This window comes from Sinocyclocheilus grahami, unplaced genomic scaffold (genome assembly GCF_001515645.1).
Source record: "Sinocyclocheilus grahami isolate Dianchi unplaced genomic scaffold, SAMN03320097.WGS_v1.1 scaffold1036.1, whole genome shotgun sequence".
Taxonomy (NCBI): Eukaryota; Metazoa; Chordata; class Actinopteri; order Cypriniformes; family Cyprinidae; genus Sinocyclocheilus; species Sinocyclocheilus grahami.
In genome coordinates this window covers 311428-324923 of record NW_015506215.1, presented here as the reverse complement: position 1 = coordinate 324923, position 13496 = coordinate 311428, and the positions used below count along the sequence as shown (strand labels likewise).

General features: G+C 37.2%; 1 protein-coding gene across 1 annotated transcript in view; it reads left to right on the top strand.

The window, feature by feature from the left end:
- Window positions 1–13496, top strand: part of mao (monoamine oxidase) — a 41769-nt gene that overhangs the window by 20851 nt on the left and 7422 nt on the right. The window contains exons 4-7 of the mRNA XM_016251286.1: window positions 6083–6187; window positions 10590–10681; window positions 10770–10911; window positions 12525–12674. Coding sequence (XP_016106772.1) covers window positions 6083–6187; window positions 10590–10681; window positions 10770–10911; window positions 12525–12674 — 489 coding nt within the window. The remainder of the gene's footprint in view (window positions 1–6082; window positions 6188–10589; window positions 10682–10769; window positions 10912–12524; window positions 12675–13496) is intronic.

Here is a 13496-nt window from a genome sequence, read left to right as displayed (position 1 = left end):
ACTGTGTACTGAACCTAATGATTTAACTATTCAATCATGAATCATACATAGGTGCTTTTCTCAATATTTCCAGCTAATAACTTTGACACAGAACTATTATATGTCTTCAGAAGTCATATACAGAACACTTCAGATTATAAGTGCCTTTACTGTCAGTTTTGATCAGTTTAATGCATCCTTCTTGAATAAAATATTAATATATTTTTTAAATCTTACAGACCCCAAATTTGAACTGTAGTGCATGTTTCAGAAATGCACTTTTTGTATTCCACAGAAGAACATAAGGATGAGTAATTTTTTATGTAATTAACCATCTAATGTTATTGTACTGTATACAGATGCATCTCAATAAATTAGAATGTCGTGGAAAAGTTCATTTATTTCAGTAATTCAATTCAAATTGTGAAACTAGTGTATTAAATCAATTCAGTGCACACAGACTGAAGTAGTTTAAGTCTTTGGTTCTTTTAATTGTGATGATTTTGACTCACATTTAACAAAAACCCACCAATTCACTATCTCAACAAATTAGAATACTTCATAAGACCAATAAAAACATTCATTTTTAGTGAATTGTTGGCCTTCTGGAAAGTATGTTTATTTACTGTACATGTACTCAATACTTGGTAGGGGCTCCTTTTGCTTTAATTACTGCCTCAATTCGGCGTGGCATGGAGGTGATCAGTTTGTGGCACTGCTGAGGTGGTATGGAAGCCCAGGTTTCTTTGACAGTGGCCTTCAGCTCATCTGCATTTTTTGGTCTCTTGTTTCTCATTTTCCTCTTGACAATACCCCATAGATTCTCTATGGGGTTCAGGTCTGGTGAGTTTGCTGGCCAGTCAAGCACACCTACACCATGGTCATTTAACCAACTTTTGGTGCTTTTGGCAGTGTGGGCAGGTGCCAAATCCTGCTGGAAAATGAAATCAGCATCTTCAAAAAGCTGGTCAGCAGAAGGAAGCATGAAGTGCTCCAAAATTTCTTGGTAAACGGGTGCAGTGACGTTGGTTTTCAAAAAACACAATGGACCAACACCAGCAGATGACATTGCACCCCAAATCATCACAGACTGTGGAAACTTAACACTGGACTTCAAGCAACTTGGGCTATGAGCTTCTCCACCCTTCCTCCAGACTCTAGGACCTTGGTTTCCAAATGAAATACAAAACTTGCTCTCATTGGACCACTGGGCAACAGTCTAGTTCTTCTCCTTAGCCCAGGTAAGACGCCTCTGACGTTGTTTGTGGTTCAGGAGTGGCTTAACAAGAGGAATACGACAACTGTAGCCAAATTCCTTGACACGTCTGTGTGTGGTGGCTCTTGATGCCTTGACCCCAGCCTCAGTCCATTCCTTGTGAAGTTCACTCAAATTCTTGAATCGATTTTGCTTGACAATCCTCATAAGGCTGCGGTTCTCTCGGTTGGTTGTGCGTCTTTTTCTTCCACACTTTTTCCTTCCACTCAACTTACTGTTAACATGCTTGGATACAGCACTCTGTGAACAGCCAGCTTCTTTGGCAATGAATGTTTGTGGCTTACCCTCCTTGTGAAGGGTGTCAATGATTGTCTTCTGGACAACTGTCAGATCAGCAGTCTTCCCCATGATTGTGTAGCCTAGTGAACCAAACTGAGAGACCATTTTGAAGGCTCAGGAAACCTTTGCAGGTGTTTTGAGTTGATTAGCTGATTGGCATGTCACCATATTCTAATTTGTTGAGATAGTGAATTGGTGGGTTTTTGTTAAATGTGAGCCAAAATCATCACAATTAAAAGAACCAAAGACTTAAACTACTTCAGTCTGTGTGCATTGGATTTATTTAATACACGAGTTTCACAATTTGAGTTGAATTACTGAAATAAATGAACTTTTCCACAATATTCTAATTTATTGAGATGCACCTGTATATAGGCTATATATTTTTGTTTGCTAGCATATTTTTGATCTTTTGAGTTACAGTACAGTGCCTCATATTCCTGCTGGAGTCATTTCTATAAAAATGCAAACCCTTTAAAAAGCAATCTGTGGTTCCCATTCCTTGGTTTGTGCAGTTTGACAGCACAATCATTGTCAAAGTCAATATCAAACCAGCTCGTCCTTAACAGGTTTTGTCAGAATAAACACAAAGGCAGTAATGCAGAATGAGGTAGACACCAGGAAGAGGCTATGAACACATCTCATTGATTTCAAGACTTTATTTGTGGAAGAAAGCATCAGCATGGATTCAGACATCTGTAAGAGAGATGCTGTTCAGAAGCTCATTGATACTACTTGAAAATAAAGGAAAGTGCTGTGCTACATCACATTTTCATTTGGCTTCTTCATTTCAACCAATACTCTTATGGTCTGTCTTGCTATAGGCTGCTTTTTGGTACGTGTTGTGATTTAAATTGAATGAATGCGAATGTGTCTGTCCTAATGATTAATTATGTGTGTGTTTCTGTTAATGTATGTTCTGAAGGAGACGTCCCCTCTCTCCTTGTGCCATTATCTCCTGATCGGAGCATCCCTGTGGGTTACCATGGCAGCACTCCTCCTCAAAAGACAATCGCTATCGGGATTGAGGGGACACACTCTCTTTCTCTTTCTCTTTCTCACGTTTTCTCTCACCATGATGTCTGGCTCTGTCTTTGGGATCAGGGGCGTTTCCTTCATAACCAAGTCGCTTCAGTCCACAGAGGCACCAAAGTCAGGTTTTTAATATTGAGCCATGCAAATGTCTGGTGACAACCCACTAATTAATAAAGCCAGTGTACAATTTCCAACCAAAATTGCGGTCACATTTACCACTGTTCTGCGAATTTTGAGGGGAGAAATCCAGTCATTTTAAATAGGAAGCCATGCAATCTGTAATTTAGTGTCAGTGCGAAAGATTTCGCAAAGGTGGTGAGCAACAGAAAGCTGCTTGGTTTGAAATTGATTTTTGTGGGAGTTGTGCTTTATACATTGCTACACTATTGACAATTGGCAAACCTTTTTTGTTTGTAAAATGTTGCTAATGTGACTGCACTTTAATTGTTATAGGTCACTAACACAATTATGCTTTGTCATTGAGGAATGAATGAATGAATCTCTATTGATCTAGTCTGTAGACCTTGTGTAATTCACCTTTTGAGTTTATCCTGGATATTATCAGTGTTTTGCTGAATGGTGTCCATTTTTCTGCATAGTTTTATGAAAGAGGCTCATAGGGTAGTTTTATCAGCCTCTCACGTAGTCAGTCCAATCTGCTCCTGCACGCTTTGTTGAAAGTTTTACAACCGCTTTTATAGTATCACCTGTTACTCAGCAATCACGTATTGGCCTTGAGCCAGTATTAGCCAATAAGGGCCTTACAATGAGCAGACCATTTTATAATTAAGGTGAACGTGCAGCCAAGGCGCCCGTGTAATCAGCTTTTCTATAGCTGTAATCCTAAAGGCCAGACCCAGTTTCCTCTGCCTCGGTCTGTGAGGAACTGCTCTACTCTTTCTGGCAGTCTAAGCATATCAATATGATTATGATTGAACAGTTGTGCAAAGGCAGTGTTGTTAAAAACTAATACAGCCTATTGTACAGTGTTTGCATTACTGTGCATTTACATTAGTGGTTTCTGAGCAATACTAATAAACCACATATACTTATTGTTGTGGAACTACTAGGAATTACATTGTTGTTGGTACTATTGCAATATGTAATATGTTTATAGTTTTACTGTTAATACCTAAAGTTTGGTATTTTCAAATTTAAAAATGTAATGTCTAAACAACTAGCAGCATTAAACAAACTTGCAAAAATAGTTACTGTTTTCTAGGAATGAACAATGTATTGGATATTGATATTAGATGTTTTATCGGTAGATTTAGATAAAATGTTGCCTTATATACCTTTTATATAAAGGTACTTTTTATTTATTTAGAGAAAGTAGTGTAGGATTTTAATATCAGCCATTTATCGGTTATCGCCATAACATAAAAACAATTGCAAGTTTATCAGTATCGGTTAATATCGGTGCAAAAAATGCAAAACATTGTGCACAACTGCTTATAATGACTGCTTATTTCTTCAAAAGAATATATGTTCATTCTGTAAAAAGTCTATATTGTAACACACAGGCAAACAGAATGTTACTTTGGAGGATGATACATTTGCGTTGGACAGGATGTGGTCTCATTTCATTGCTTGTTACTGAGGAGGTGGGCAGCGGTGTGGATATAGAGCAGTATGAGGTTAGTGATAGAGAGGCTTAGGTTCTGCTGTGGCTGAAAAGATATCATTCCATCTCTCCACCGCAATTCTGTTGCCATGGGAACAGACCTGTTGCTGGATGCTGAGCAATCCAGTGTCCTCTCCAGCATTGGTCTGGCAGGCTCGCAAATTATATGGAAATGTCATGGTCCCTTATTTAGCTGAACAAGTTTTCCTAGTGTTAGTTGGCTTGCAGATGCAGATGGCCAAGTCACATAAAAAAATTATACATCTGCTTCTTTGAAAACCCAACTTAGGCCAAGGATACCATTTTTGTAAGATATACGGGTTCAACTGACATTTCTGGAGAAATCTCATGCATGTTTCTTATCAAAAGTGTAATTTAAATTTGAAAAATATATGTTTTATAATTCCTGTAGCTCAAGAGCATGGTGCTAATGGAAAGGTCATGGGTTCATGGGTTTGATTGCCAGGGAATGCATGAACTGTATGAATTTAAACCTTGAATGCAATGGAAGGCACGTTGCATAAAATCGTAGGCTAATGGATAAATGTAAATGTATAATATCTTATAGTATTATATCTTAAAAATGTCAAGTTCAGTTTCCTTTTGTTATTATTAATATAATAGGCTTGATTTGAACCTTGTAATGCTGGACTGCTAAGTTGTGATTTCTTTCTTTGATTTTGGTCATGTTTCATCTTGTTTAGGGCACCAGGAGAGCCAGAACTGCCATAGTTCCACTCAAAAAGGAGCATGGCGTTCCTCTGTTGTTTTGCGGTGGTCTGCCATTTGAAGTCTTCAGTCATTTATCTGTCCTAAGTGCATTCTAGTCTGACTCAAAAACCACTTTGGTTCCCCTCAAATGTTTCTGCGAGCAATAAAATTACAGGGTTTTCCGAAACGGTGTGGTTAAAATGCACAAATCACTATGACATGACAAATTGCTTGGAAGTGAACACTGGACATCAAACCCAGGGGTGCGTGAGAATCCTTCTAGGTGACAGGTCTTTGTTTTTGTCAGCAGTTTTGACTAGGTTGCCTGATTCAGTGCTAAAGTAATAACCTTTAGCACATTTTCAACTGTCCATCTCAAGCCTTCTTTATCAGAGATTTCATTTTTATTATCTTTATGGGTTTAGCCATCATTAGAGGCTTTATATTGAAGAACAACATATTGAAACGCAGCGCTTCGTCTTTGATGTGTAGTTAAACATTAATCAATCAGCCCAGTGGTGCTTATTTAAGAGCCCCACAGCAACAGAGCAATCCAGGTATGAAGTAATGTCTGCATATAGTTACCCTATTGGCCAGCTGCAGAGAATGATCATACTGACTAAGCGTTTCCACTACTGTGGGAAGCAAGCGATGTGTGAACAGCTTGTGTCATATAGCTGCTGTTTGCCAAAGGCTAATATTGTCATTATCTGTGATTATGAATTTTACTGAATTAGCATTATCATTAATGCCTATTTATAGATGCTTTATCATTACTGTATATTCCACTCCAACCCCCTAATGAGCATATATATCTTTTTCCTGCTCCCAATGAAGAAGACTGTCACATTTTTATGTGAAATTCATAAAATTTTACTGAGATTTGATAAAGTCGAGTGATTTCTGATCTTCTGGTTGTATTAACGTGAACTGTAAAGGCTGTGAACAGAGTCCCTCCATTAACTGATTTGTTTCCAAGCCAGGCGAAATGCAGTTACGTATATTTTAGGCAGCAAAAACCATTTTCCATTCCAGACTGGTTACACTTCTAATGATAATGAGGTCATGATGGCTATGATAAAGACATTACGTCAACAATGACAAAATAATAATCACAATTTTCATTATTTGGTGCTATGGTAGTAGGTTTCTTACGAACACTGTTTCTTGTTTCCCAGGGCAAATCATATCCATTCAAAGGGCCTTTTCCTCCAATGTGGAACCCTCTTGCCTACCTGGACTACAACAACCTCTGGAGGACAATGGACAAGATGGGAATGGAGGTAAAGGCCATTTTTATTCAAAACCGACTTCCATTAACTGTTCTCCTGTATACATGATAATTACCTGCAATACTTATTGAATGCCACCACAACACTGCTGCTGAATATACATCACAAAACAAACTCTCAAACATACAGTGATCAAACACATGTAATCTGATTTTCAAATGAATGACTCTCATGAGTCGATTCATTGTAGTGAATCAAACACATACAGCATTACCAGTATAGTCTGATTTTCTGAATGACTAGTTAATTATTTTTAGTGAATTGAACACACACAACACAACCAGTGCACTCAAATCTCTCTTAAGTCTGTATTTTTTTGTGACTCAGACGCATACAGTCCAACATCTGTAATCTGATACTTGTATGAATAATGTCTTTTTAGGGAATCAAACATACAATGCAACCAGTGTAGACTAATTTCCTAATCAATAAGCCTAATGAGTCAGTTCTTTAAGTGAATCAAACACATATCGTCACAGTCTGCAGCTGGAGTGCCCAAGATGGCCACCAGAGGGCACTCCTGTGGTTTTGTGAGAGCACATGGCTTGTGTTGTGTTTGTTTGGTGCCATGTGCTCTCTCCTGTCTTATTGTCTGTCCCCTCCCATCTTGTCACATCATCATTATTTCACTTGCTCCACCTGTGTCTCCCTCGTTACCAGTGTTGCCAACTTAGCAATTTTGTTGCTAAATTTAGCAACTTTTCAGACTACCCTAGCAACTTTTTCTTCTAAAAGCACCTTGCAACATATTTAGCTATTTTTAAAATTAATTTGTCAACTTTTAGCAACTTTTGATAAGTGACTCAAACAATAAAAAGGCACAATTTACCAACATTACGTCAACAATGACAAAATAATAATCACAATTTTCATTATTTGGTGCTATGGTAGTAGGTTTCTTACGAACACTGTTTCTTGTTTCCCAGGGCAAATCATATCCATTCAAAGGGCCTTTTCCTCCAATGTGGAACCCTCTTGCCTACCTGGACTACAACAACCTCTGGAGGACAATGGACAAGATGGGAATGGAGGTAAAGGCCATTTTTATTCAAAACCGACTTCCATTAACTGTTCTCCTGTATACATGATAATTACCTGCAATACTTATTGAATGCCACCACAACACTGCTGCTGAATATACATCACAAAACAAACTCTCAAACATACAGTGATCAAACACATGTAATCTGATTTTCAAATGAATGACTCTCATGAGTCGATTCATTGTAGTGAATCAAACACATACAGCATTACCAGTATAGTCTGATTTTCTGAATGACTAGTTAATTATTTTTAGTGAATTGAACACACACAACACAACCAGTGCACTCAAATCTCTCTTAAGTCTGTATTTTTTTGTGACTCAGACGCATACAGTCCAACATCTGTAATCTGATACTTGTATGAATAATGTCTTTTTAGGGAATCAAACATACAATGCAACCAGTGTAGACTAATTTCCTAATCAATAAGCCTAATGAGTCAGTTCTTTAAGTGAATCAAACACATATCGTCACAGTCTGCAGCTGGAGTGCCCAAGATGGCCACCAGAGGGCACTCCTGTGGTTTTGTGAGAGCACATGGCTTGTGTTGTGTTTGTTTGGTGCCATGTGCTCTCTCCTGTCTTATTGTCTGTCCCCTCCCATCTTGTCACATCATCATTATTTCACTTGCTCCACCTGTGTCTCCCTCGTTACCAGTGTTGCCAACTTAGCAATTTTGTTGCTAAATTTAGCAACTTTTCAGACTACCCTAGCAACTTTTTCTTCTAAAAGCACCTTGCAACATATTTAGCTATTTTTAAAATTAATTTGTCAACTTTTAGCAACTTTTGATAAGTGACTCAAACAATAAAAAGGCACAATTTACCATTTAAATTACACAAAAAGAGAAAATCCGAAGATGCTTAGCAGTACACACATCACAGGAATTAAGTTAGCTGCTATTTGCAATTGTTTAATTGAATAGTAATAATAATAATTTCATAATTGAATACTGTTATTGTTCATTTATGAGACACTTTGTTAGTAGCTTGTACCTGTGATTGTTGATGAGGTAGTTACTAACTCATCAACAATCGCAGGTTGTTTTTCCATTTTTTCGCCACCTTTTCCATATTTCTACATATTTTTCTTACAGTGTACTAACTAACTAGAAAAATATGTAGAAAAATGGAAAAGGTGCTAGTAATTTTCCAGGACATTATCCGTTGTAACCCGAAAATGCGTAATTAAAAATGCAGGTAAAAAAGAACCTGTGGAAAAATCAATACAGAAAATTCCTTCATATTAACATAGTAGATTGTGCACTATTTTTTTTACATACTTTTCTTAGAGTGTAGCATATCTACCAATACACTGCTTAAAAGTGTAATTGTTCAGAATTTGTAGTTTTACTTGTTTACTAGCTAATAATAATAATAAAAACTTAAATTGTAATTGTTCAAAAATATGTAAGCTTTCGATAATTCAGTGTATTTAAAAATTTGTATTTATATTTTAATATTATATTATGCATTTATATTATTACGAACAAATCTTAATGAACGTATAAAAATATATGTTTTTGCTGAGATTTGACAATTTTGCATCGTGATTACTTGCTGACGTCATCCATCAATGACATCACAACATGAATTTGTAGTTTTACTTGTTTACTAGCTAATAATAATAATAAAAACTTAAATTGTAATTGTTCAAAAATATGTAAGCTTTCGATAATTCAGTGTATTTAAAAATTTGTATTTATATTTTAATATTATATTATGCATTTATATTATTACGAACAAATCTTAATGAACGTATAAAAATATATGTTTTTGCTGAGATTTGACAATTTTGCATCGTGATTACTTGCTGACGTCATCCATCAATGACATCACAACATCATTTAGCAACTTTTAGCAACAAATCAACCTTCCTTTAGCAACTTCCCCTGAAAATTAGTTGGCAACACTGCTCGTTACCCTCCTCATTAGTCTCCCTATTTATTCTCCTGCTGTCTGCAGTCCTGTGCTGATCCGTTGTTTTACGTCCTGTGTGTGTGTTATGTCTACCCGTGTTGTTGTTCCTAGCCTGTCTGCCTGGTTTTCCCCCTCGGGGTAGTTTTTGTTCTTTTTTGTTTCATTTTATTATTAAAAAGACCCATTCTTCCTGCACCTTGAGTCCTAGCTTCATCACTCTTCAGTACCATGACACATATAGTGTAACATGTGTAATGTGATACTTGTATGAATAACTATCATAAGCTGGTTCTTTTTAGTGAATCAAACATACAACACAACCAGTGTAGACCGATTCCCTAATGAATTATTTTAATGAGCTGGTTCTTGTGAATCAAAAACAAACAGTGTAGCCAGTGTAGTTTTATTACTGAAAGAAATACCCTAATACATCAGTTCTTATTATTGAATCAAATGTGTACAGTGCGACTAATGTTGTTTGATTTCTGAATTAATTACTGTAATGAGTCAGCTCTTTAGTTAATCGAATGCAAACAATGTAGTCCAATTTATGAACAAATGATTCTAATGAGTCCTAGTGAATAAAATACATAGTTTACAAGTAACTGAGACCTAAATCTGGCTAGTTGTATGCACTTTGTCAGCAGTATTTTATAAATAATGAAAGAAATATGTTACTACATTTAGTTTTGTATTGTTTAATACTTTGTGCCGCTATTATGGGTAATGAAAGGTTTATATTTTGGTTTTGGGAGTCCCCAACAACAGGTTGACTTGCATGCAAGGTCAAAAAACTATTTCACTGTCTTATAATATGCATTTATTTTTACCTTACTTGCTCAACGACTCTCAAACATTTCGCTCAACGATTCATTTTTCCAAACCCCTCCTTTGCGTGACACTAATCTTCGGTGATTGGTCCGATTGGTCTCATTTTCATTTCATATTGCTTGATAAAGCAGCGAGCGCATTGACCAACAAGTGGGTGGGCAATATGCTAATGTTTCATGTTGACATCGGCTTGGGATTCGTTTTAAAAGTGACTCGTTTCAATGATTCAGAGTCAACTCTTTCTTTTGAGAGACAATAACTTTATGCACGGTGCACTTTCAGATTTAAAACTTTGCAGGATGTTTTCATTCACTTAGAGCTGTGTCACACACTCCATTAAAGGTAATTTTCAAAAATCCATAATAGGGGCACTTTAAAGGAACTTTCTCCACTATGACTATGAAAAATATGTAAAAGTGAAAACACCTTTTCCGAGAATTGTTTTATATTTATTTTTAAATTAAATTCTCTCATAATTTTGGCAATATAATTCTGTTGATTCTTAAAAATAATCGTTATTGGAACTATTAAGGAACTGGAATCAGAATTAATTCAAGTGAATAAATAGACTGAGTCTCTGATCACAAATGTGCACTTTAGATTTCTAAAGAAGCTCCATGGAGGGCCCCTCATGCGGAAGAGTGGGACAAGATGACTATGCAGCAACTCTTTGACAAAATTTGTTGGACCAGGTACAGAGAAGGGACCAATTAATATCAGGTATTATTGTGGCATATTGGCTGTTGATGGCATATCTCTTCACCCACGGGTTGCTTGCAGCGCCGCTCGTCGCTTTGCCACTCTGTTCGTCAATGTGAACGTGACCTCCGAGCCCCATGAGGTGTCTGCTCTGTGGTTCCTCTGGTACGTCAAGCAGTGTGGAGGCACCATGAGAATCTTCTCTACCACAAATGGAGGCCAGGTAAGTCTTTATACAACAGATTAGCTTCAAGAAACTGTAGGCCTGTTGCGTAATGTTTGTATACTATGTTATCTCGGTTGGTTATTTCTCTGTCGAAGACCAGAGTTAATTATATGGCAAACATATGAACTCCACGACATTAATGTTTTCGCAGTGTGTTTGTGCATATCTCTTTGGCTTTTTCACTGCACCAGTGCTTGTGTTTACAGTATAATGAACATCTGTGGGAGAATGAGAGAATGGCAGGCCGAGGGAGTGACAGGTTTGGGGGTTTAGTGTCCTCACACAACAGCATCTTTTTTTAAATATTGGCAGGCCTGGAAAGCAGGTGTTAGAAATAGTGATATAAATCAAGCTGTAGCTGTTCAATCCAATGTTCCTGCCAAGTCCAATAGTCATTGTCACTGTTCAGTCTGTACCCCTAATTTAGTTAACCACAGCTCTCAAAATGGGTCTTGTTGCAAGGCAAAAAAATTTACTTTCTGTGGAAGAAAGAGAAATGTTTTGCTGTTATGAGTAGAGAGGAAGGGTTACATATCGGTTAAAGGCAGAGTTTACTTATACAAAATATTCAAACTGCATATTTAAATATAGTCATGTCAGACATGTCATGCCAGGTTTGATGTCTGTGATAGATTGTAGCTTTTTGTTCTCAACCAATACTTTTTATGATAGATACAATACAGTATCTGTAGTTTTTGTTTTGTTTGTTTGTTCATTATAATTTTAGTTTAAATATCCAATAACTGATACGGAGAGCCAATTTTTCATTGTTTTATTTTTTGCTTTTTGACACAATAACTAGATCATTATACTACATTTTATTTAGTATTTTAGTATATTATTATTACTATTATTATTATCATTAAAGAAAAGATCACTTGGTGCCATCTATTGGTAGACCTCATATTTTACAACCAGTAACAAAAAGTGAGAATACCGGTAAAACAGTATTGACCTCAAAACAAATGAGTAATGTGTAAACTATTCACAGTAATTTTTCAGTTAAGCCACTGCAATACTCCTTATAGGGGAGTATATTCAGTTTGTTTATTCATCCATGATGATTTTTTATTCAAGTTAGTTGATTATATAGTATATAATTATAGTATACACTTCTCAAGAGAGGCTACCTTGTGTCGTACCCATTCATTCCTGTGACACTGAACTGATTATGTAACACACCAAAATAGTGGCCACTGTATCTGGGTCACATTTATAGCAGGAGTCTTCTAGCAAATGTGTCCTCTGATGGTACACAAATATAGCAAATAAGACTTTTGTTAATTAAATTGATAACAAAATGTCACGTCTTTTATCTTTAATTCCCTATGGAATGACATTGTCAATAAACTGTTATGATATGCCTGTTATTGTTCTTTAACCTGTTTTATATTCTTAATGTGTCTGGTAAGGTATGTGCATGGTGGGCAGTATTATACAACTCTGTCATAATTCTATCTCTAAGAGACAGAGACCCCTATTGGTGAATTAAAGAATTGCAGTCCTTGTTGAAATGGGAACGTTCATGTATATTCAACTGATCATTTCTATTACATACAAAGTCTAACCAAAAAGTGTGGAAAACTGTTTTCTGCTGCCCAATATGACAGGAGCGCAAGTTTGCCGGAGGTGCCAATCAAATCAGTGAGGCGATGGCGAGAGAGCTGGGTGACCGTGTGAAGCTGGGCAGAGCTGTCTACAGCATTGACCAGACTGGAGACCTGGTGGAGGTCAGGACAGTTAATGAGCAGATATACAAGGTGAGAATGTGCACAAAACTCTCCATGGCTATGTCCTATTTGGCAAGGACTACTAACATAATGCTTCCAGCATATTACAAAGTATATAATGCCTACTAATAATCAAAACATAGCATGGGAAAGAACGCAAAGCTAAAAATAAATGTTGTCACGTTGGCCAGATAGAAATGTAAGGTCAAGACAGGCACATTGCATTGTAGTAGGCATTTTTCCACTCTTAAAGGGGTCATATGATGCGATTTCAATTTTTCCTTTCTCTTTGGCGTGTTACAAGCTCTTGGTGCACAAAGAAGATCTGTAAAGTTGCAAAGACTAAAGTCTCAAATCCAAAGAGATATTCTTTATAAAAGTTAAGAGTCAGCCACACCTACCTAAAACAGCTCGTTCTAACACGCCCCCACATGTCTACGTCACAATGTGGGAAGATTTAACATAACGCCGCCCAAATGTTCACGCAAAGAAAGAAGGCGTAACTTTGATTCTCGCTGTAGTATTGTTGTTGTGTTTCGTTGTGAAAGCGAAACTACTTTGTTTGACCTTCCAAAAGAGGAGGATATCGCTTCGTCATGCCTGGAGCTGATCCGTACTGGTCGCTGTGGAAATACATCAACTTCACGCTGTGGATCGCCGGATCGGCTTTCACTGTGGACGAAGCGGAGTCCAGCCCGGGGTCGCCACATGTGGTTGCCGCAAGCCCGCCTGCTGCGCCGTTCTCAAACCCGCCCGCTGCCGCTCACTCTAGCCCGCCATGTGTTTCGTTGTGAAAGTGAAACTACTTTGTTTGGTCTGCCAAAAGAGGACACGACTAGAAATCAGTGGTTA